The sequence below is a fragment of the Callithrix jacchus genome, chromosome 7 (assembly GCF_049354715.1).
Source record: "Callithrix jacchus isolate 240 chromosome 7, calJac240_pri, whole genome shotgun sequence".
In the NCBI taxonomy this organism is placed as follows: Eukaryota; Metazoa; Chordata; class Mammalia; order Primates; family Cebidae; genus Callithrix; species Callithrix jacchus.
The window spans coordinates 61,053,177-61,078,032 of record NC_133508.1 but is presented as its reverse complement, the minus strand read 5'-3'; the positions used below and the strand labels follow the sequence as shown (position 1 = coordinate 61,078,032).

General features: G+C 49.3%; 2 protein-coding genes across 12 annotated transcripts in view; one reads left to right on the top strand and one right to left on the bottom strand.

Annotated features, from left to right (window-relative positions):
• STPG1 (sperm tail PG-rich repeat containing 1) overlaps positions 1-19,417 on the top strand; it is a 57,537-nt gene extending 38,120 nt beyond the window's left edge. For 4 of the 8 annotated variants that reach the window (XM_054258929.2, XM_054258928.2, XM_054258927.2 and 1 more), the window contains 5 exons: positions 2,576-2,684; positions 3,106-3,198; positions 6,282-6,447; positions 15,121-15,311; positions 17,813-18,330. In XM_054258929.2, coding sequence (XP_054114904.1) covers positions 2,576-2,684; positions 3,106-3,198; positions 6,282-6,447; positions 15,121-15,311; positions 17,813-17,889 — 636 coding nt within the window. In that variant the 3' untranslated portion in view covers positions 17,890-18,330. The other 4 variants (XR_004745809.3, XR_013519863.1, XM_054258926.2 and 1 more) reach the window with 4 other exon arrangements.
• A 1,020-nt stretch (positions 19,418-20,437) lies between these two features.
• The window catches only part of GRHL3 (grainyhead like transcription factor 3), a 35,286-nt gene continuing 30,867 nt past the window's right edge, over positions 20,438-24,856 (bottom strand). For all 4 annotated transcript variants that reach the window (XM_035308148.3, XM_035308150.3, XM_035308149.3 and 1 more), the window contains one exon: positions 20,438-21,372. In XM_035308148.3, coding sequence (XP_035164039.1) covers positions 21,258-21,372 — 115 coding nt within the window. In that variant the 3' untranslated portion in view covers positions 20,438-21,257. The remainder of the gene's footprint in view (positions 21,373-24,856) is intronic.

The following is a 24,856-nucleotide window of genomic DNA, read 5'->3' as shown; positions in this document are numbered from 1 at the left end:
TGTTTCCTGTGTGATCCTCCCCAACTCAGTGTCTGCTCCTTCGCCCCGCTTCCTGTCTCCAGTGACTAGCATGGGTCCTGGGATGCAGTAGGCATCCAGTCAATGTTTATGACATCAAAGGAAGAACTTCCCAGTAGTACACAGCTGCTAATCTAGAAATGACTGCTTTCCAAGTCAGAATTGTGTCCTTCTGCCAATAGATACACTTAGGTGCATGTTTTTTGTTCATTATTGTCTTAATATGACCCTGAAAATAATACATGCTCATCATAAAATGTATTCAAGCCCTGCAGAAATCCATGAATTAGAAAGTGGAAGTCCCTTATAATTCTACTTCCAAAGCAAACCACTGCATCAAAAGCCAGGTGCAGGCCAGGCACAGTGGCTGACACCTGTAATCCCAGCACTTTGGGAGGCCAAGGTAGACAGATCACCTGAGGTCAGGATTTTGAGACCAGCCTAGCCAATATGGCGAAACCCCGCCTCTACTAAAAATACAAAAATTGGCCAGGTGTGGCAGCACATGCCTGTAATCCTGGCTACTGGGGTGGCTGAAGCAGGAGAATTGCTTGAACCTGGGAAGTGGAGGTTGCAGTGAGCCAACATCGTGCCACTGCACTCCAGCTGGGGTGGCAGAGTGAGACTCCATCTCAAAAAAACAACCAAACCAAACAAAAACCAGGTGCAATTTCTTTCCTGTTCTCTTCTGCTCTGTCCCTCCACCAATGTGAGCATTATGCTACATATACACAGCACACATGCATTTGCTTCTTAGATTTCTTTCCATGGCGATACAATAAATCTGCTTCAGTCTTTTTCAACCTGCTGACTGTTTTCCTGGACTCATGGGGAAATCTTCCAGTGACGCACACTCAGCGTATACAAAATTGCCCCCTTTTCAGTTGCTTTTCTGTCTGGGTGAAAAATAAAGCTGAAGTACTGTTTTGTCTACAGGTGGCTTTTTTTCAGGCCACAAGAACAATGGTTGAGTCAAGTGGTGGGGAGTAGAAATGCGGTAATCCTGTTAGCCACACTGCTTTGAAGTCTGCCAAAGCCTTTCTCTGCCTTTGCTGCCATGATGCCTCACTTGTATATTTGAGTCCTCTTCCTCGGTACTGTGTTATTACCTTCTCTCTGGCAGCCTGGCTCCTCTCCCCGCATCCCGTGTCCAGTAATTAACCTGTCCCATCTGGTCTCTTTGTTTGCCCTCTCTGCATGCCGTCTAGCCATTAAGGCCCTGAGAAAAGCTAAATTCCTCCACCTTTGTCAACACAAAATCAAAATGCCACCTGCATTTCTCAAGAAACATTTTTTTTTTTTTGACAAAGGAGTATCACAGCAAATCACACCATCTTGGCCCCAGCAAATAGTTTCACTCATTCGGTAAATATCCCAGCAATCACAGGTTTAATTTGTGTTGCCTCTGTTCTCCAATGAGTCCAGGAGACTGACTGCACATTGACATTTAAAATATTTATGATTCATGTGTAACAGAAGAATGATCTCAGGGGTTTTTTTTCCTATTAATTTTAGAGTTCTGGACACATTGCACACTCTCAAATGTATTTCATGAGTTGACCAGAGTTCTTAATTTCTGGTCAGTTCAGAAAAGTTGAGACAAGGGAGTGCTTGCAAATCCGATCACAGTCTTAAATGATACAGTTTTGTTGTGTGCCCCAAATGCTGCATTTATAGAAGGGCTGTTTGAACAGTGATCAGTGCACCTAGGAATGAGGATGGGGATTGGCAGGGGCACATGTCTTGAGAACAGTGAAAATAGTAGAAAACCGGGTGCAGTGGCTCACGCCTGTATTCCCAGCACCCTGGGAGTCCGAGGTGGGCAGATCATTTGAGCCTAGGAGTTTGAGATCAGCCTGAGAAACATGGTGAAACCCCATCTCTACAAAAAATGCAAAAACATTAGCCAGGTGTGGTGGCATGTGCCTGTAGTCCCTGCTACTCTGGAGGCTGAGGTGAGAGGATTGCTTGAGCCTGGGAGGCAGAGGTTGCAGTGAGCTGAGATGGCACCACTGCATTCTACCCTGGGCAACACAGCAAGACTCTGTCTCAAAAAAAAGAAGCAAAAATAATGAAGATAATTTGCAGGCGTAGCATTACACACTTTAAAAAAAAAAAAAAAACACTTTCCTAGAGGTAATCTCTGTTGGGCCACCCTGACTCCCTGGTGGGACTCCACAGCAAGAGGAGCTGACTATCCAATTCGTTTTACAGATGAGAAGACTCAGTTTCAGAGAGGTTACAGAACCGATGCAGGGCCACACAGCCTGTCCTCAGCAGAAGGGAGCCTGGGGGCTGGCCTGCAGCGAGCTGTGTGTTCTGTTCCTTGCTGAGTGAGCAGCATTTTCTGGGGATCACAAACTCATAGACCACTTGAGCTGGGATGACGGTGAAGCCACCGTCAGTGTGACCTTTACAGCTCATATCTGTTCATTTGCTAAGAAGGACAGGTTTCAGTTTGAATTTTTTAATATAGATTTGCCACTTATCCAGGCACGATGACAAAGACAAAGAAAGGAAAGGCACTGAGCACATTGGGCGGGTTTTCTCCCTCTAGGTCTCCATCTCTTGCTGCAAGCAGAGAAACAACGTCTGTGCCCGAGCCGGGTTTATGTCAAAAACCCAAAGAGGATCTCTCGCTTTTGCTGGTAAAGGACCTCCCCCAGGTAAGCAGCTGCTTTGCGCTGGCCTTGACCCGAGGGTTAATGTCCCAGATTTGATTTTCAGGGGACCTACTTTTTCATAGGGAGTCTTTGGAAGGATTTAGTCTTTGGGTGGGGAGGAGTAGGAGACAGGTACTGAACAGAGAGGAGAGGTAAGAAGATGGCCAGCCCTCCCCACCAGGAGCACAACGGCTGGCTCTGGAAAAGCGCCCCCCAAAGCAGCTTCCTGGCCTCCCCTTTTGTGACCTGGCATACCTACTCTGGGCAGCCAAGTGGAGAAGTGGCTTCTCACCTCAGAAGTGTACACATTCCTATAGCCCAGGTGCCATCAGAGGCCACTGGGGAGGGGCAGGAGATACAGGGTATGACCATACATCCTGTTCCTTCAACACTCAGCTGCCGCATTCCTTTTCTCCTATGCTAGAGGTGACTTCATCATCTAGTCATAAAACAGAGGACGCAGGTCTGTTTCCGGAGCACCCCCTCCACGTTGAGTGGTTTCCACGCAGCCTTGCAGGTCTGTCGTCATAGGTTTTCACTTATCCTTGTTTTTCAGATGAAGAAATGGAGGCTCAGAGAGTTGAAATGACTTGCCCAGTGTCACACAGCCAGTAAATGGCAGACACAAGCCCAGAGGTGTCTCACTATGAAGCCCATTTCCCCCCTCATTTCATTGCCCCTTCTGGAACCCCCAAGATTCAGGAGTCCCCAAGAGCTTTCCTGCAAGTGTTTCCCCTGCTGGGCTTGGGGAAAGCTGTTGTGCTTCTCCTGTGCTCTCTGACCTCCAGTCCTGGAGCGCTCATTATGTTAGATTATCCCAAATAGGCCCCACAGACCACGCCCCACCCCCAGGAGCCTTGGGCACCAGACCTGTCCCAGGAACCTTGGGCCCCAGAATCAGGAGGAGCAGCAGGGAAGATTGCTTCTGCAATCACGCCTCTTGCAAAGGGGTGTGGATAAAATTGTAGTGCATGTCAGATTTCAGCAAATCCAGATTAAAGTTGAAAAGATCAATCTGAAACTGAATAACAAAACCAGCACTAATTAGGAGGCTCAGCCCCAGTTCAAGCTCCTCTGCCTTGCATCATCCATGGGCAAAACCTCACCTTGTCTCTTTGTACAGAAGAACAAAGCCGGCATCCCTGGGGTTTGGCCAGAGTCCCTGTCAGTGAGCCCTGGGATGCGCACACCTCCACAGTCTGCCATATGTGCCTGTTCCCTCCTGGGGAGGATCCTGAAAAGCTCCCAGCTCCTTATAACACGGAGCAGGAGGGGAAGGGTGGGTACTAGCATCTGGTAAGCTCCCCGTGGGTGCCAGGGGCCTTACATTCATGATCTCATTGAATCCTCCAAAGCCCCATGGAGCAGGTACTCACCGCAAAAGTGCTCAGAAAGTGTGAGCTATTCTTATTTTATTCCTACTTCACAGACAAAGGCGATAAGAAAGCAGGTGATGGGCCCAATGTCCAACAGCTGGATTTCTTTTCCTTTTTGTTTTTGTTTTTTTTTTTTGAGATGGAGTCTTGCTCTGTTGCCCAGGCCAGAGTGCAGTGGCATGATCTCGGCTCACTGCAACCTCTGCCCCCGTCCCCTGAGTTCAAGTGATTCTCCTGCCTCAGCTTCCCAAGTAGCTGGGATTACAGGCATGCACGGCCACATCCAGCTAATTTTTGTATTTTTAATAGAAACAGGGTTTCGCCATGTTGGCCAGGCTGGTCTCAAACTCCTGACCTTAAGTGATCCATCCACCTCAGCCTCCCAGGGTGCTAGGATTACATGCATGAGCCACCAGCACGGCCCCACAGAGTGATTTCAATCCAGGCCCATCTAGTTCAATACCTGGTACCTTCAGCTCACTCCTGACCCCGCTTCCTGGTAGTTGGCTCTCTCTGGTAGTGGCAGCGTAAATGCCTTCTATTCCTTGCTTTTACCTTTCATTGTTTTCCATATTTTGTAATTCAGGTGTTGCTATAACCCTTTTAGTAGAAATATATACATATACATATATATATATATATATATATATGTATATATGAGAGATAGTTATCTAATATTGTAAATACTGCTAACTGACATCTGTTTTTCAAAAAATTTAAGCATATACTGTGAACATTTTTTTATTTTTTGAGAGGGAGTCTTACTCTGTTGCCCAGGCTAGAGTGCAGTGAAGCAGTCTTGGCTCACTGCAACCTTAGCCTCCTGGGTTCAAGTGATTCTCCTGCCTCAGCCTCCAGAGTAGCTGGGACTACAGGTATGCACCACTACACCTGGCTAATTTTTTTTTTGTATTTTTAGTAGAGATGGTGTTTAACCATATTGGTCAGGCTGGTCTCCAACTCCTGACCTCAAGTGATCCACCCACCTCGCCCTACCAAAGTGCTGGGATTATAGGCGTGAGCCACCATGCCTGGCCAATACTGGGAACATCTTTTCATGTTAGTAAAAATCCTTTCGGTACATCATATTAAATAAATATATGGTATATTATTATATAATAATACCATAAATTAAGGAAGCAGTATTGTTTTATTGGAAACTGAGATTGTTTTGAATTGATTGCAAATATGAATAGAGGGGTAAAGAACATCTATTCACAGGGCTACTGACAACTTAGGGGTGAGACCGCTTCCTCCTCACCCCAGTTTTGGTCATTCTCTTCTTCCTTAAAGCTTTGAACACAAATTCATTTTATTCTGTCACAGTTTCTTGAGACAAGGCATTGTGGCATGGTGGGGAAGTGTGGGCTTTGGAGACAAGCAGACCAGTTTCTGTCTATTGGTGCTCAATACATACATGTTAGCCGGGCATGATGGGACCACAGTCATAGCTACAGGACTCACACCTGTAGTCCTAACACTTTGGGAGGCTGAGGTGGGAGGATTGCTTGAGCTCACGAGTTCAAGACCAGCCTGGTTAAAATAATGAGACCTCATTTCTACAAAAAAAGAAAAAATTAATTTGTAGGACATGGTGGTCTACACCTGTAGTCTCAGCTACTCAGGAGGTTGAGATGGGAGGATCAGTGAGCCCAGCAGATCAAGGCTGCAGTGAGCTATGCTTCTGCCACTGCATTCCAGCCTGGATAACAGAGCAAGATCCTATCTCAAAAAAAAAAAAAAAAAAGATACCTGTTGATTGCATGATATTTGCAAGGCAACCACTATGTACTAGGAACTTAAAATGTTATTCAACTATCATAAGAACTCTGTTGTAAGTAGAGTTATTATTCTTACTTTATGGAGAAGGAAAACTGGGCTTCAGCAAGGTAGAGAGATTTGTCTGCATCCCTGGTTAGATGAATGTCCTTTGGCAAATTATTTAATATCTCTGAGTCTCAGTTTCCTCGTGTTTAGAATGAAAGCAGTAATACTCATCTTGCCAGGCTAGCGCGAGAGCTAAATCAGCGAAGTGTGTGATTCCTGTGCGGCCTGCTCCCTGCGCGGTGGGGACTGTTTTTGGTTGTCTCAAGCAGCCTTCCATTTGGCCATCCTAGAGTGACGCTGCCTTGCAGCCATCAAGTGCATTCTTAGGAGTGAGGTACCACCCTTTACTTACTTGAGAACAGCTCCTTGTCCTGTCATAACGTTTCTTTCTCCTTAGGGCATTATAACATCAACGAATCCCTTGTGAAGCAGTCGCCAAATACGTTAATGTCTTGTTTTAAGTCAAAAACCAACCGTGGATTAAAAGTGACGTCAACAGGCCCAGGACCCGGTTATTACAACCCCAGTGATGGCACAAAAGTTCCAAAAAAGTCTCTCTTCCCGTGAGTCCCAATCATTCTGACCTTTCTCTTGAAAGGTGGTTGTGGGGAAGGAGCCCAACACTGGGAAGAGGAAGGGGTGTCACTGTTTGGCAGAGCCTCAGTGGCCCTTAGTCACACATAATGGTGCTCAACAAATGCCTGTCGAATGCCTGGTATTTATTGAGCAACTGCTGTGTGCCAGGAACTTAAAATGGTATTCCATTATCATTATAATCCTGTTGCAGGAATTGTTATTCCCACCCCGTAGAGGAGGAAGCAAGGCTTCAGATTTGGGGGGAGATTTGCCTAAGTCCACACAGCCAAGTCGAGGAGCCACAGGGAATTAATTGGCTCAGGGCTGTCTAAGTCTTTCCTCATCCCCTGTGAGGCTGCTTCCCCTGGTGCTGACATTGTTCTATTTTTATAACATAAAATATTCGCTGCAGTAGCAGGACATTCAGAAGCAATCAAGCATTCGTAGTTTTAGACTGATGGAAGTTTAAGCCCAGACTTTGGAGTTGGTCATCCCTGCTGGATTTGTAATTCAGCTCTGCCATTTTTATACTGTGTGACCTTGGGCACAGTTCTAAACTCTGAGCCTCCATGCCCTCATCTGTAAAGTGGGAATAATTCCTGCCTCCTAGGGATTGCTTTCACAATTAAAAATATATGTTTGACTGGGCACAGTGGCTTGCGCCTGTAATCCCAGCACTTTGGGAGGCCGAGGTGGGAGAATCACTTGAGATCAGGTGTTTGAGACCAGTCTGACCAACATGGAGAAACCCCACCTCTACTAAAAATATAAAAATTAACCAGGCATGGTGGTGCATACCTATAATCCCAGCTACTTGGGAGGCTGAGACAGGAGAATCACTTGAACCCAGCAGGTGGAGGTTGTGGTGAGCCAAGATGGTGGCACTGTACTCCAGCCTGGGTGACAGAGTGAGACCCTGTCTCAAAAAATAAGTAAATAAAATATATGTTTGGAATTAGCATTGCAGCTGGTGACTCAATATTAACATAGATTTTTAAAAGTAAATTCAGGGATTTGTGTTACCCTGTTTAATATCCTGCACATTTTATATTACTCTCACCTAAGAGGCTTAAATACTCACAGGGCTTCTTTATTTCTTGAATGATTCTAGAACTTCTAGAGCTAACTGCAGTTAGGGTTAGTCCCGTTGTTACCTTCTCAGCTCTCACCCTTAGTTATCTCCTCCAGGCAGCGCTGGCCACTGGGAGGGCTGGCCGGGTGGCACCAACCATATATCCACCTGAGCCCCTCCAGAGAGATCAGGCAGGCAGTGGGAGCCATAGCCACAGTGGGTCAGAAGTCCAGGCAACCCAGAAAGGCTGACAACATTCGGCGTAGTCTGATCGTCAGCCTAGGGCAAGGGGACCACAGTTAGAGAGAGGTGAGAGTTGTGAATCTGCCAAGTCAAACTTAAGGTCTAGAGAGGGGACTGAGACCTCAGCTGGAATCCACCAGAGGAGTCCCTTCTGCCTTCCGGTTCTAGGGCTCTGCAGGCTGGCCTTAAACAGGCTGTAGGGCTAGGGGCTGGGGCAGGCCAGTCTCCAGAACCGCTCTTTCTCTGGAAAGTCTCTCTCCAAAGACCTCCCACCTCCAGGCTTGCGGCACCTCCACAAGCAACCATTCCCTTACTCTGCCAGGGAAAGAGTGGTCAAGAGAACAGGTGTTGGGGTTGGCTGACCAGAGTATGAAACCCAGCTCTGTACCTTCCAGAGACTTCTCTCTGAGCTTCAGTTTCATGTTATTAAGTTGAGATAAGAATCTTATCTTGTAGGGATTTCATGAAGATTCAGTGAGAAGGTGTTTGAAAATAGCTATTTCTGGCTGGGTGCGGTGACTCATGCCTGTAATCCTAGCACTTTGGGAGGCCAAGCAGATGGATCACTTGAGGCTAAGCATTTGAGACCAGCCTGGCCAACATGGCAAAACCCCATCTCTACTAAAAATACAAAAATTAGCTGGGCGTGGTGGCACATGCCTGTAGTCCCAGATACTTGGGAGGCTGAGGCAGGAGAACTGCTTGAACCGGGGAGGTGGAGGTTGCAGTGAGCCAAGATCAGGCCACTGTACTTCAGGCTGGGTGACAGAATGAGACTTGGTCTCAAAAAAAAAAAGAAGAAAGAAAATAGCTATTACCCTTATAATCATAGCTGTGGTTATTGTATTGCCAAGGCAGTTCAAGCTCCAACCCAAATTTGGAAGCTTCTTCAAGGAAAATGGTGAAATAGCATGAGAGTGGAGGCCACTCGGTTTTTAACTGCTTTATCTGGCGAAGTATCTTCTGGCTTTTACTCAAGTTTGAACAGGTGGTTGGAGATCATCCTTATTTCATGGCATTTGCATTCGTCAGTCAGTAGGCTCTACAGAGTTCTAGTTCTGTGCTGGAGGCTCCGGTGAACAGGACACCACCCCTCCAGCCAGCCTCATCTGGGAGCAGCCTCGAAGCTGTGGAGAAGCATGCAGCAAAATGCTGGGTTAGGTGGCCCCAGGAGTGTGTGGCCATGCCATCCCAAGGGGCCCTCTTCCCACTGGGCAGTGCACAGTGCTGCATGTCCGGGGCATCCAGGGCTCGCTGGCTCTCTGTCAGTGCTTCGTAAATAAAAGGTCTTTGGTTAATAAGCCTGGGAAGCACTGCATAGCAACCCTTTGCCCCTGAGAACATTGCAGCCCATCCGCACAGGCATATTAAAGGCTCTGAGAAGGTCTGCAGTAAAGGAACCTATTAACCTGATGTCTTCTAAACTTGGGTTCACCCTGATGAGTGAATGGTGCCCAGGCTCTACAACAGGACATTTGTGTAGCTGGCTCTGTGGTCTTGGGCTGCTCTGGGCACCTCTCTGGGTCTTCATTTCTCTACAAGTGAAAAGAAGGGTATCTGCATTTCTGACACATTAGAATCCCAGGTTTGCTCACTGTGGCACTCAGGAGGGCACACAGGGCAATGAATGTGGAGCCAGCCTGGACCCACAGAGGAGGTCCAGATTATGTTCTTTAAAATTAACATGGAAAAGATAAAGGTAAGAAATCTATAATTTTATTTGGAAAGCAAGAAGATAAGACTGGTGGGCTTTGGAGAATTCTAAAAAAAAAAAAGCAACCATCTGTTCCTTGTGAATGATGAAGAAAATGATGTAATGAAAAGAAAAGACAGCTGAGTATGAAAAGCAAGTGAATGATCCAGGAATCACAGATGGATGGAGGGTTGAAGGCAGTCTAGGTGCTCAGTCTCTGTCTCCTTGGGTCCCGGTTGCCACCACATCTGCTGCAGCTTTCCCCATTCCACACTTTTGCTCCTGCTGTTCCCTCTGCTGGAAACACCCTTCCCCACCTGAAGATTTTCTGGATTTCTGGAGAAAATATCCAAAATCCAGTTTCTCAAATTCCAGTTCTGTTTCCTCCTGTGTCCCTGGGGGGAAGAGAGGGACAGGAGCCACATGGGGTCCTGAGATTGGTAGGCCCCTGAGAGTGATGCCATGTGCATGCAGTTTCCCTTAGGACTGTGTCCACGTCAGACCTAATCCTCTTTAGCTCTCCATGGCTACATGGAGCAGCGGTGACTCTCTGCCGTGTTTCTCATTTGGGAACACACATGAGCCGTGCAGCAGGAGACCTGCCCTCATCTGTCTTGGGTTGGAGTTGATGGGCTCCTCATTCCTGGGCAGAGTTACAGCTACAGAGTTCTTCTGGATCTGCTTTCTTCAGAGTGCAGGAAGAATCAGTGCAGATGTGAATTCTCCCTGGAGGTTTTAGTCCAGTGCTACTGGCCAAAAAATGTAAAGCCCAGCCGTGTGAGGATGGGTGGATATGATCAAAGCTCAGGAGGCTGCTGTTAGGGCAGGGAACGGCTGACCACATCTCCTGGGGAGTCCATGGAGGCTGCATGGGCAGTGCGTTAGCGCAGGCCCCATGGAAACTCCTTTCCCAGCTCACCAGCCCTGTAGGCCTGGGGGAAGGAAGGTCACTAAACTCCTAGTGAATTCAAAGTCATCCTTGGTGAACTGGGATAAGAACACCTCATCATGTGGTTGCAAAGGACAAAAGGAGATAACCCACATAACTCATAGGGTAACCTGTCCTTTTATCAAACAGGCGAGTGGGTCCTCTGTGTCATCCTAGGATTTCCAGTGTGGCCCTGTAGGGTGGATGCTGTGCGAGGGGCTGGCTGGCTGTGAGCACTGGCATTTCTGACTCCTTAGCTAAAGGTCACGCCATCGTGTGTTCCGTGGCCATGGCCACCTTGCTGACTCAAAAGCTAAGAGGATTTCTCAGCTTCCAGGGTGCCTTCAGAAGCAAAGGGAAGTGTCAGCCAAGGTTTCACTTCTTTAGGTCTTCAATATCTGTCCCAGTGGTGACTCAATGACTTAGGGTGAGTCAGGGTAAGGGTTTTGGAGATCAAAATAGCTCCTCCTAGGCGCTGCCTTCCGACTCACGCTCCCCAGCCCTGAGGTGCAATACTCGGGCTGTCTTTCTAACTCTTGATCTGCATCCTGGAGTTGTAAGCCACTGGATTTGCACAGGCACGCTGTCTTGTCACAGCCAGAGCTGAAAACTCAAGCTCTGTTGGCCCCACTCCAATTCTGGTAATTAGATTGGACCCACCTTAACGTCCCCTGGGATTTTCAATTAGATATGGGATGCTTCTTCCCAAGCGGCTGTAATCTGTCACCCGCTACCCTGTTAAACAGATACTGCATTCCACCCCAGAGGCAATCAGCTGCCCTTTAATGATGAGAAAAATTGCCCCTTTATCCTTCCCAACCCTGGGAATCCCTGAGGCAGAGTGAATGTGTGCCTGGGAGTGTCCGGAGGGTCTCGGATGCCTTCCCCAAGTGGCCTGCTGAGTCCTCTAAGACATTCATTATTCCTGGGTGATTTGCAAACAGCTCACATTGGAAGCTGCAAACGCACTTAATCCAGTTGTGGCCAACTCAGAGGCTTTGATAGATGTTTTCTTTCCATGGGGCAGGGCCAGGGTGGCTTTTATAACTGAGCAATGAGGCTCATAAAAGCCCTGGTCACAATGCTCTGTGGGTTTGATCCGGCCTGACCTTTGTGATTTGCCAGCCCCACCTCGGCATGGAGGGACCAGCCCTTATGAGGATGAAACCGTCAGGTGGGCTCAGACGCCTGGGCTCCTTTACCTGCTGCAAGCCCTCTGCTTTTCTCTGCACTTCAGCAAATGTTCCCAGGATAGAGCTGGGGGCCTCAAAGCTGAGGAAGACATGATCCCTTCCCTTAAAGAGCTAGGCAAGTAAAATCCATGGAAAACGCAACATTGTAAGTGCAAAGCAATAGCCAGAATGCCACATACGTGGAGCTGAGAGCTCTCAGATGCGATCTGGCGTCGTCCTTCCACCTCTCCTCCGGGTGGGTGTGTCACTCCGAGTTCACGGTGAAGTGCAGGCTGTTTACCGTGGCAGGGCTGGGATTTGAATCCAGGTCCCTCTGCCTCCAAAACCCATCTCCACAACCCATGTTTCTCTCTCGAGTCACAGGATGGGAACATCCAAGACAGGTGGAGGGTGGTGAGACAGGGGTGTGGGTGGAGGAGACAAGTTTCCCTGAAGGAAGTGAGAACATCAAGAATTGAATTCGAGTTTGTAGGGAAAGTTGGTGTTCCTGACAGAGGGGAGGGGGCAAAGACGTGGAGTTGCTGAAGCGTGTTGTGTTGGGTGTTTCTGGAAGGCAAAACGGAAGCAGTGGGACCATGGAGATTAGGCTGCATTGAGAGGCCATAAATAGATCTTGCCTTTAACTTTTCATCAGGGTTTGGAAGTGGGGAGGATCAGAAGCAAGTGAAGGACCCGGGAATCACGGGAGGATGGAAGGTCGAAGGCAGTCGAGGTGCTCAGCCTCCATCTCCTTGTGTCCCAGTTTTCACCACAGCAGCTACAGCTTTCCCCGTTCCACGCTTTTGCTCCGCTGTTCCCTCTGCTGGAAATGCCCTTCCCCACCTGAGGATTTTCTGGATTTCTGGATTCATCCTGTTGGAATGAATGTCCATCTCTGTCTCTTTCTCTCTGCTCTAAATGCAGTTTTTTTTTTAACCTTTATTCTAACAGATTTTGTTTTTAAACAAATGTTACAAGTAAAGCACTAGTTAAAACTCCTAAAAATCCTGGGTGGTAGGTATCATTTCCACCATTTTACAGATGAGGAAACTGAGGAATAAGGAGGTTACGAGCCTTTTCTAAGAACACATAGCTGGTGAACAGGGAAGTGGGGCTTCAAACCCAGCACTGTCTGAGTGCAAAGCCCGTACTGCCTGAAGTTGCCACCAGTCATGACTGTTGCTGGCAGTTGATTGTCAAGCCCTTAAGGACACTCAGGTCCGTGTCTTAGTACAGAACAGTCTGGATTCCCAAGCGTACCTGGCCCAGAGCTGCACACATGGCTGGCGCACATGAAAGATCCATAGAGCTGGGCTGAAGGTTCTGAGCCTCTCCTGGGCATATCGAGGGAGTGGAAGACAAGGGACCTTTCTAACCCATCTTGCCAAGAACACTGGTGAGTCATTAACTCTGCATGCTCCAGCCTCCTGCAGGCTGTCCTTGGCTAAGAAAGCAGATACCTCATGGTTTTCTCAAAGAACAGGGTGGGAATCTTGGACTTGGAGTGACCCAGACCAATGATGGGGTGACCTCATACAATGGTTGATTCATTCCAGCTTTAATTTCCAGGAATCAAACCTGTCTCTCCATGATGCCAGCCACAAACTCATCAAATGTCTGGAGGTGTTTTGAAGGGGGAGCCGCAAGCCAGAACAAGGAGAAGCCAGTTTTATTTAAAAGGGGAGAGGTTGTTGATTACACCCTATGACCGGTTCTTCCATGCAGATTCAGAGCAAAAAGGGAGGCAGCATGTCCCCTGTTTCCCTGTGGGTACCTTTGTTCTAAATATAAGCATCCACGCCAGCTGCTCCTCCCCCACAAGATGTGAACCCAAGCATGTTTATGATGGCTTTTGGTGTCCTCCCTGACAGAGGAGAGGGTGTCCCCTGCCTCAGCATGACTCTGGGATGGAAGGCCCCTAAATCAGTCCTTCACAAGGCTCACTTGCTTCCCTGCCACCAAGCAGCACACAGTGATGCTGACACAAGGCTCATCAGAAGAATAACAACTACCTTCATTGAGCACCTGCTATGTGCTGGTGCTCTACTCGGGGCTTTACATACCTTTTCTCTACTCATCATAACTCCTTTATGAAGTTGGTGTTCATGTTCCTTGCCATGCTGTGTACACTGACACTAGGCTGCAGAGAGATTGGGGGCCTTGTCTTACAGCCAGTAAGTGGGGTGACTAGAATTCAGTCTCAGGTCTGTGTGTCTCAAACTCAGTCCCCTCCGCCATCATGCTTTCTCCATATTGCTAGGCACCAAAGACATGAGTTCTATGCCCGCCTTCCTATGAACATGCTCTATACTTTGGATCAGTTACTCTGTCTCTCTGTACACCAATATTTTTAGAAAACTAAGGAGGTTGAGAAGACATCACTGGGGTCCCCTCAAGCTCTCTGTGTTTAAGAAGGTGTTGGATAAAGTGCAGCAGTGTCCCCGTGGCCAGGAGTCCCCCTCCTCTGCTTGGATGGGCTGGCTCCCGTGGTCATTGAGTGCTGGGGGAGGCTCCCTTGGCCGTTCAGTGCTGAGAACCTTCTCTTCCCTTTTGGTGAGAGGCCTTAGACGAAGCCTTGGGTGTGAGGCAGAAGGAGGCAGTCTTGCTATTGCATGGTCGGGAGAGTAGCATGATTCCTGTAACAAACCCAGAAGTTTCTGACAACCCAGTGGAACTTTGAATCAAGTCCTCATGAAAGGTCACAGCAGGAAGGGACCTCAAAGGTCATCTTGCCTAACTTCTTCCTTTTACTGAGGGGAAACTGAGGCCCGGAGTGAATTAATGACCAAGCTAGGACTCAAGTACAGGTCCTATTTCTCTTTCATTTAATGTTTCAATATCAGAGATAGAAGATAGACTCCCTTTCTTGAAGGAGGTGAAGACAGACCTGAAAACAATGGCAGTGTAAGTTGTAAGGGTTACACAGAGTCTCTGGTTTCCAACCCAGTACTTTTCCACTCCTGCCTCCTGCCTTGCCGGGATGATATTTAGTAGGATTCTGGAACATCAGTGTTACAGTGGCCTCTAGAAACCTGCTGGTCTTGGGAAGGCAAATCTCTGGAATGTGGGATGCCTCTTTCTCTTCCCTGCCATGGCAGATGTCACAAGTGGATCACCAAGGCCTCTTCTCATTGACTCCATGCGAAGCTTCAGTTTTTTTCACAGAACTCCAGCCAGGTACTACCAGTTGATTGGAGTTGGCACATGAGATACACACTGTCTGCCATTCCTGATTAGCTCCACGTCTCCAACAATGCACACAGAGCTCTCACTGTGTGCCAGGCCCTGTCCTGAGTACCATGTTTCAGGCACATCATCTCATTTATCCTGACAACCGTGACCTCAAAGTAGGTACTGTTACGATTGCCATGTGCAGATGAGGAAACAGATCCAGGGGTCCCCAGCTCACTACCAGTGGAGTTAGGGCTCAGGTGCCATGTCCCGTCCTCTTGCAGACAACTTGGTGCTGTGCAGGCCTCGGCTGTGTCTAGAAACTGTGACTTCCCCACTAGACTGCCTTTGTGACGTCTTCCCATTTTATCTTTCCCAAAGGAAAAACCCCATCCTGAACTTCTCTGCTCAGCCGTTGCCTCTGCCCCCGAAGCCGCCTCTCCCAGGTCCTGGTCAGTATGAGATCGTGGACTACTTAGGGCCCCAGAAGCGCTTCATCTCTAGTGCATCATTCGTGTCCAACACCAGCCGGTGGACCGCGGCGCCATCTCAGCCGGGCCTGCCTGGCCCAGGTCAGAGGATTGTTTCAAATGATGATCAAAACCACATCTTCTGGAATTGTTCGTCATTCTTGGGTCATTGAATGCCACTGATTCACAGGCTGTTTCCCAAACAAGTTACAGGGATGAGAGTAGATTTGGAAGGGTTATCAGTTCACATTTTCACAGTATAAAAATGTTTTTTTTTTTTTTAAGGTGAAGGGCTCTTAGACATGGTCCGGGCCAGGGATTCATAACTGAGGACCATCAATATCTAAAAGGCTTAAAAATAGTCTCGAAGGGGTCTGTGACTCTGCAGTTGGCTGCAGATTTGGCACATACAGACATTATTTCCTGGGAAAACAGGCCATAGCTTTTGTCAGATTGTCAGAAAAGTTCTTTTTCTTTATTTTTTAAAAACTTCTATTTATTATTTTTTTTTGAGACAGAGTCTTGCTCTGTCACCCAGGGTGGAGTACAGTGGCACAATCTTGGCTCACTGCAACTTCCGTCTCCTGGGTTCAAGGAATTCTCTTGCCTCAGCCACCCAAGTAGCTGGAATTACAGGCGTGTCCCACCACACCGAGCTGCTTTTTGTATTTTTAACAGAGACGGGGTTTCACTATGTTGGCCAGGCTGGTCTCGAACTCCTGACCTCAACTCATCCGCCCCACCTTGGCCTCCCAAAGTGTTGGGATTACAGGTGTGAGGCACTGTGCCCAGCCAGAATTTTTCTTAAAAATATTTCAACTACTGGTCTAGTATGACCAGGTTATTTTACAGATGGGGAAGCCCTGGAGAGCAAGTTGGCCACAGTCCACAGTGAGTGCCTGGTGGTCAGTGCCAGGTGTTTCCTATTTATGCCTTGTTTGTTAATGAAATTAAGGACCATCCAATGGAGTAGCTCTTTTCAGCCATCTATCGCCACACCCTTTTTATAGGCAAGCATAAGTAGGGATCCCCTGTTACATCTGGAATCATCCTGGGAGTTAATATCATGAGGGACTCACTCTAGTGGGCGGTCTCTGTGCTTCCTGACCTATTCGTAGCTCTCTATAGAGAGCTTTCACTATTACCACACCCTGACTGTGGCCAAAGCTGGTGGCAATTGGGACCGATATGTGGCAGGTGGCACAGGAGGACGAAGGCAGAGCTGCGATGGCCCCCAGCTTGGTTACACTCAGCCTTTCTGTGAGTGTTGATGCTCCCGAGCTAGGGAGCCAAGATGACCTGGGTCCCGGGCTTGCCCCCAGAGGCTGCCGTCAGGTAGGGAGACTCCTTCCCCTCCGCACTCACAGGTGAGACTAACATAAGGCAGACTGGGCAGGAGGAAGATCATTCTCACAGCTTTGGCCTTGCAAATGTGGTGATAATCACACCAGCAAGGCTGTAGAGGTTTGATCGGGGACTCATCTGCTCAGTTGAGGAGAACTCAGTTTTGGCCAAACATGCAGATGCTCCGTACAAGGGGTGAACTCCAGAGAGGGCGGGGCACGGGCAGGGATACTGGTTTGACCCTGCTCAGCCACATCCTCTAGGAGCGTTGCCTGAAAGCCTTTTCCATGCTGTGTGTGGTGCTAGGCACCTGGCACACAGAGACCCATGCCAAGGTGGGCTTCTGCGAGGGGTTTCCTGGGTACATGCATGTGCTGGCATCTGCCTGCTCAGCTTCCAGTAAACTCAGATACACCTGAACTGCCGTGGGCTCCCCAGCAGCTTCCCAAGTATAAGAACAGAGAGGCCATGCATGAGACCGTCATTAACCAAGTTGGTATCAACACGAGAGTTTTTGGACACCTGGGGCTGCAGTTCTCAAGCCCTGCTCATCTCCTAGAGAACCATGTCCACAATTTTCATGGCTTCTGCTTTTATGGAAACCCCTGAACTAAATCAAAAAAAGACTTCATGAAGCTAACACCTTGCTTCTTTAAGAATATCGCTGGCAGGACACAATGGCTCATGTCTGTAATCCCAGCACTTTGGGAGGCTGAGGCAGATGGATCACCTGAGGTCAGGAGTTTGAGACCAGCCTGAGCAACATGGAGAAACTGTGTCTCTACTAAAAATACAAAATTAGCCTGGTGTAGTGGCACATGCCTGTATTCCCAACTACTCAGGAGGCGGAGGCAGAAAATCACTTGAACCCAGGAAGTGGAGGTTGCAGTGAGCCGAGATCACACCATTGCACTCCAGCCTGAGCAACAAGAGTGAAACTCTACCTCAAAAAAAAATAATAATAATAATAATAACGATAATATTGCTTTACTCAATTTCTTTTCAAATTTCATGGAAAACAGTTTTGTAAATTTTGTTCTGTTAAAGAAGTTGAAAAGAATTAAAGAAGGGCAGGAAGCCAGAGTTTGACTTCTGCCTTGCCACCTGGGGCCAGTTCTTTCCTCTCTGTCTCCCCACACATAAGATGCAGGGGCTGGCACAGGGGTCCCCAGGCCTTTCCAGCTCTGAGATGGAATGCCAGAGACTGCAGCAATGGGGCTTTTCTCTCTTAATGCCGCTGCTTCTCTCTCCCCTCACAGCCACATACAAGCCAGAACTCCCAGGAAAGCAGTCCTTCCTCTACAACGAGGATAAGAAATGGATTCCGGTGCTGTAGGGATGTCACACAAGATCGAGGAGAACCCCGGCCACCAGCCCGCCCTACCCAGCTTCCCCTGGACATCCCTCGGGAGGAGACCGATCGTGTGTGTGGCAGCTGCAACTTGGGGGATGGCTCTGCCACTCTGGCCTGGTGTGGTAGCTGGGCTGCTGCCATTGCCTTTATCTGGAGCTGGAGACATTGCTCCTGGAGATTGCACCCCAGCCCCACCGACTCCAGTGGCTTCCTGAGCAGAGGGAGGTGGACAGATTCCCCCTGGCTGCTTCCCCATGCACCCATCGAGGCTGGCTTCTGGCACCACTCCCCACTGCAGACTTAAGGATTCCTGAAGCGCAGACTTCAAGGAGGACCAGTCCACTGTGAAGGTGACCAAGCCTAGAAGCCCCACCCTTCCCTGTTTCATTCCTTCACTCAATTACACGTTCATTCATTCCCTCACTCCTGGCTTTCTCATTTATCCCTTTCTGACCTCACTCACTCACGGTATGTCTGCTGGGTGAAAGCTACCTGCAGGCTGGTGTTGCTTTTTCTACCAGCCCACAGCTTCCTTTCTAAAGTGACCATCTGCTTGGAAAGGCCTCCCTTTAGTTCTTTTAGACCTTTTTCTTCTTTGTAGTGGGAGATTGTCTTAGAATGGCAGCGGCCAGGCTCAGGAGCTGCCCTTTTCCCTGACTCTCTCTAAGGGTGGGACCGAATTTTCTCAAGGCTTCTGGAGCCCTCCATGGAGCCCAGTGGCCTTTCTAGGCAGGATATCCTTTGTTTCTTTATGTGGAGGCAAAAAAGAAATGTGCCCTGGTGGTTTCGGTGGAGGCTGCACAGATGCCTGGGGTGTGGGGAGCTGCCTGGGTCCTTTCCTGATCTCCAGGCAGGCTTTGACTGGGGCTTTGACTGATGCTAGAAGTCTCTCTGTGCATTAACCCCAGCAGACACTGAGCGGTTGCCAAGGCTTCAAGGCCTGGACAACTGTGGCCTGGCCAGAGAAGTGGCTCTCAGCCTTGACTGCACACAGTAATCACCTGGGGACTTTGAAAAGTACTGAGGCCTGGGGTCCTCCCACAAATGCTGATTTAACTCCTCCAGGGTGGGATCTGGGCAGTGGGGAGGAGGGAGGTGTGGGTAAAAGCTGCCCAGGTGATTCCAATGATAGGTGAAAGTTGAGAAGCGCCACCTTCCGGCTTCCCAGCTGGCTCTGCTGGGCGGGAAGCTCAGGGGTGGGAACTTTATACATGTGCAGCACCTGCAGCATGGCTGTGGTTCCACACTCCTCTGTCATGTACCCTTCACACATCACCTGGCTCTGACATCAAGCTTGCTGTCACAGCCACAGTGAGGCCTAGGCTGAGCAGAGCAACTCTGGTGCCCCACCGAGTCCCTCCCTCCCTGGCAGGCAAGCCATGTGGGAACCTGAGACAAAAGGAAACATCAGTAACACGAATCCTGTCTTTAAAATTGTTTTGTTCACCAGGGATTTTGTTTCGGCCTTAATTTTAAAAATATTGAATTAAACTTGCTTATCTTGATTATTGAGCTTTTGGGGACCCGTTTGTTTTTGTACCGTAGGCTAGAGACTCACCTACCCATAGCCTTGACTCTAGGTAGGGCTTGGGAATTGGGACCACAGACTCTGCTGTGCTGGGAGATTTTTAGAGGCATCATGGTTTTCACACTTAAAAAAAAAGTTTTATTCAGACAAATGTTTACAAGAAACCCTAATATTTAAGTGGATCGAAGCAGAGCTGTGGTGATGGAGTTAGGGGGGATACACAGGGCTTGCTGCAGCCCCTTCCTCACACTGTGGTGGTCTTGGAGAACCACCAGTGAGCCCTGAGGCTCTGGAGATGATAATTACGAACAACCAACAGAGACCGTGTCCTGCCCTTTATAGCAGAGGGATACAGGTAGCGGTGGCTGGTAAGTCTGCTCTCCCAAAGGAAGAAAGACCCACTTCATCTTGGCAGCTTAAAAAAGATAAATGAAAAGAAACAAGCCTGAATCTGTGATTTGTCCTTGAAGGAAAATAAAGGCCTTGATTTGTAGCATTTGTCAAATTCTGACTGTCCCATGGCTGATTTCAATGCGCCAACATGACCACACTGCTGCAGAGCTGGGAAGAGATGCGTGCAATTGCTTCTGTGAGCTGTAGGAGCTGGCTCTGGGGAAAGTGGCTTGGCCTAGAGAGTAGGGGCAGAGCTGGCACAAGACTCAGGTCATATGGCTCCCAGCCCTGGGTGCTGCCTGCTGGCCCCAGCTGTGAGGTCCTCTTCAAGCTCATTCTGCCCCTTCCTAGGACTTTCTCTCCAGAGTCAATGATCCTGAGGCTGTGACGTTCAAAGACAAAGATCTGGACATCAGGAATCTGCTGCCTGCCGGAGGGGGCACCTCTGCCCTGCACATCCCGGTGCCCTGCACATCCCGCCGTCCTTCAAGTCCAGGGCAACCTGCTCTCAACCCAGAGCCAGAGTGAAGGGAGAAAGAGGAGCCAGGCCCAGACCACTGTAGCCCTCTCTTCCCAGCAGACCCTCTCAAAAGGAACGAGTGCAGCATGTGAAGTAATACATAGGTAGACTTTAATTATTAATACCACGTGAGTATACAAAAATGCATCACTGAATAACAGCTAAAAAAAGTCCAAGAAATGCGAAATACACATTTTTGAAATGATAAAAATGTATCCATGAAAAATATAAAATGTTGCACATATATACAATATATTTATATATATATAACACATAATGAAAATCGTAAATAGGAAATGTATACAACAGTGAGTGGCAAGGCAGTGGTTACACACGGCGGTCACTTTGTTCCAGTCAATCATTGGTGCTATTTACATCTTGCATTGAGGAAGTCTGTGAGAAAGAGACTCTTTCACTATAGTGTCTTTTAAGTCATTTGCACTGAAAATCAAGAGTTTTCAAGTTAACTGACCAAAGGGTGAAAAATCCTTTGTCTGAAGTTGAAGGGAGATGGAGAGTCGGGGCCACACCAGCAGGTATGGTGCTGTGGGAGGGATCGCGTGCTGCCACCGTCCTAATGAGCAGCCTGCAGGAGGCCACTGCAGACAGGGTCTTTTGGGAGGAGGGAACAGTCTGTCCGGTGGGTAGTAACCACGGTGACATTGTTTCGGGAGGCACTGGCAGGAAGTTTAGGGAGCAGATTCAAGCATGCCATGGGGGTTCAGGCCAGGGGACCTCCCAGGTCACTTCCTGGCCCTGACATCAGTGAGTCTGTGACTTATGGGCCTCTTCCCTCAGGGAAGGCATTCAAGTAACAGCGCTGAGGCATGTGGAGAGGTTGTGTGTGGCATGGGGCCACGTCGCTACTGGCCCCTTGCCGGTCACGAGGGTTTGGATGCTCGAAAGGCCTCACAGCTCCTTAAGGATGATCTGAATTTTGCCGTCCAGCTCCCCCATGTCCAGCAGGAAGGCAACGTGGTTGCTGTAATGCTGAATGATGTTGTTGTCCATGTTGACTAAGATTCTGAAAGGGAAGAGGGCATGTGGTTGGAACACAGCAGGCCCCGTTTTCAGGCCTTCTGAGTGACAAGGATGAGTGATGGGTCATACCCAGTGGGTACCTGCCACATTTTAGGCACCTCACGAACTTTCCCTCTGATCTTCACAACAACCCTGCGAGGTGGGGGAGTCACAGTCTCCTTTACTGCACGATGCCCGGTGGCCGAGCCCAACTCAACCCAGGCCTACTGGCCCCCACAGCCACAGCTACTATGCCAGATTGCCTCTTTCCTGGTGCACCAGAGGATGGACACTCAAGCAACCAGTATGTAGATCTGGGGAGACGCCATGCTCCCTCAGTCACCGTATTGAGGACTCAGACCTGAAGTGTGAGTTCAAGTCCAGGAGGGGTGGTTTGGGTTCAACAAGAGGCTAGGATGTATCAGTCAGGCATCCCTGCTGGAGCCAGAGGCAGGCGCCACACAAGCCCCCCTCAGTACCATCCCCAGGAAACTGAAATCTCAGGAGGATTGTCCAATAGACTTAAGGGGCTAGGCCCACTCTCTCCCCATATTCTCTAGGCAAGGACCTGGGTCAACCTGAGAGAGACAGAATCTTTGTGGCTGTGGGCCCCTGCAGGGAGTCAGAGCCATAGTTTTTGGCAAAGATCATCCCTCTAGGAGCTACTCCTGATGAAAGACCCACCAAGATTTGACTTGAGCTGATCACATCAGCCTTCTCTTTGCCCCTTCCCTGCTGTCTTCTGAGCATGTAATGGAGTTGGGTATATCCACCCACTCATTCACCATCCACCATCCATTCACATGCACACACCCCCCATCCACAATCCACCTAACCACACACACTCATCATCCACCTACCCTTCCACCAACCATCCACTCAAACACACCCCCATCCACCATCCACCCACCCAAACACACCCCCATCCACCATCCACCTACCCAAACATACCCCCATCCACCCACCCAAACACACCCCCATCCACCATCCACCCACCCATACACACCCCCATCCACCATCCACCAATCCATACACACCCCCCATCCACCATCCACCCCTCCATACACACCCCTATCCACCATCCACCCACCCAAACACATCCCCATCCACCATTCACCCATTCAAACACACCCCCATCCACCATCCACCCACCCATACACAACCCCCATCCACCATCCACCCATTCAAACACACCCCCATCCACCATCCACCCACCCAAACACATCCCCATCCACCATCCACCCACCCAAGCACACCCCCCATCCACCATCCACCCACCCAAGCACACCCCCATCCACCATCCACCCAACCACACACTCATCATCCACCATCTACCATCCACCCGCTCATGCACCATCTACCCACACACCCACCATTCACCCATACACCCATCCACTATCCACCCACACACACACCCATCCACCATCCTCCATCCACCTGCCCACCTGTCCTTCATCTTCCCATTCATCCCCCTATATTCACTGAGGCCTCTCCATGTGCAGGAACTTGCTCAAAAACAAGGACCATATGAAGATGAATTAGACCTAGATCCTGCCTTCCAGGAGTTTTAAATCTAGTAGGGACTGGGAGGATGAATCCTTATATTACCCCAGTTCATAGATGAGGTTCAAAGAAACAAAGTTATTTGTCTAAGGATACACAGTTCATAGACGGCAGGCCTGGGATTTGAACCTTTGTCTCTTTCCACTGTATCATTTTTAGAAGGAAACAAAGCCCTATAGATACAAGTTAGGAAGCAGTGGCTAGAAGGAAGGCAAAATCCAGGGCTAGGGGAGAGTTCTTTGAAGTGGCGCAGGAGTGGTAGGCACGAGGAACCCCTGAGGGCAATGGAGACAATGGGCCCGAAGGCATGGCCCACATCCAGTTGTCTCTCCCAGCAGTCAAGCAGCTGCTGCTCTCAGGAAGAAGAGCCAGGGTTGGGCTCTCAGTGGTCTAGGTGCTGACTGCCAATGTGTAATCACAGGCTCCCCTTTCTTGGGTCCTGCCTGGAGTTCCTTCATTTCACAGAGGGCTCTCTTCCTGGGCACTGGAAGCTGGAAACAGACTGGGGGAGACCAGAACTGGGCAGAGGGTCAGGCGCTTTGTCAGTATCAGGGTTGTTTTGTTTGGTGTTTGTTGGGTGCTTCTAGGTGCCAGGCACTGTGTGTGTCTGATGTGGACCAGCTAGATGTCTGGATCCCTCCCACTCCCCAGCAGGGCCTCCCAGTGCCCTGAGCTCACACCTGCACAAGAGGCCTTCCAGATGGGCCCACACACCCCTCCTCTCAGAAGTCAGTGCCAAAGGGCCCCTGAGAGGCAGAACCCCTGTCACCAAATGTGGGCCTCTTGTCACTTTCCACCTTCTAGCTGTCTTCAGTCCTGGGTCACATTAAACCCCTGGCCAGCTGCCAGCAAAAACAATGTATTCGTTCATCTTTCCAGCAATCTGTGGTGCCTATAAAGCTGATTCTATCCACCTTCATCCAGAGGACTTTCGGGAGGGTTTGATGCAAATAAACCAGGCCTTTGATCAGAATTTCCTGTTTCTCACATGAGGATTCGGGGGGAGGCAGAAGATGAGCCTGGCATCTCCTCTCCTAAGAGGTATTTTGAGGAATACTGTCATTCAGACATTTCAGGCAGTCCTGGGGCTGAGGTTTTCATGCCGTGGCGGTGTGTGGGGTGCCTCTGAAGGGCTGTGGAGTGATGCCCTGGGCTATGGTGCTGGGCAAATAAACTGGCCAGCCTGGCTGCACCCTTTATTTGCACATTGCTTAGTGGTTAGAGGAACAAGTAGGAGGCAGGATAATAGAGTGGATGCCTGAACAGGCTTTAGAAGGCCGGGATGCTTCTGCTCGTGACCTCGTAACTACTGCAGACCTCAGTTTCCTCATACATAGAAACAGATAAGCATACCCAGCTAAAAAAGTCACTGAGATGATGCTTGGGAGCATTGCAGCCCAGCCCCTGGTATGTAGGAAGTACCCCGTAAATGGAAGGCTTTAGAATTATGATTTAAATAGCTGGCTGGGGCTTAAGGGAAGGCCTCTGGCAACCCAGCCAGTGGGGCTGAGGAACATCCTTGTATGCACCCCCACTCCCCGCCCCCCACGTAATCACACAGCCTGGCCTGGAGTGGGATTGGTAACGGAGGCCTGTCGCAGGCGGGGCTGGAGCCAGGGGGCGTGGGCACCAGCACTGAAGGGAGAGTGGGGCTGGGCTTGTCTGGGCAAAGCGGAGCCTGCCCTTCACCATGAAGTGGATTTCACTCTACAGAGCGTGTGAGCCTCAGTTTGAAACCAAAACTTGGAAAAAAAGACACACGAAAAACTCTAGACATGCAGGCAACTAAAACAAAGAAACAAAAAACCCTTCCTAGGGGCTTCAGGGATGGACACCTTCCCCCACCCTCAACCTTCTATGGGAGACTGGGTAGGAACCAATGAGGGAGAAGGTGGGCAGGGCTGGGCCTGTGAGGAAGAAGGCCA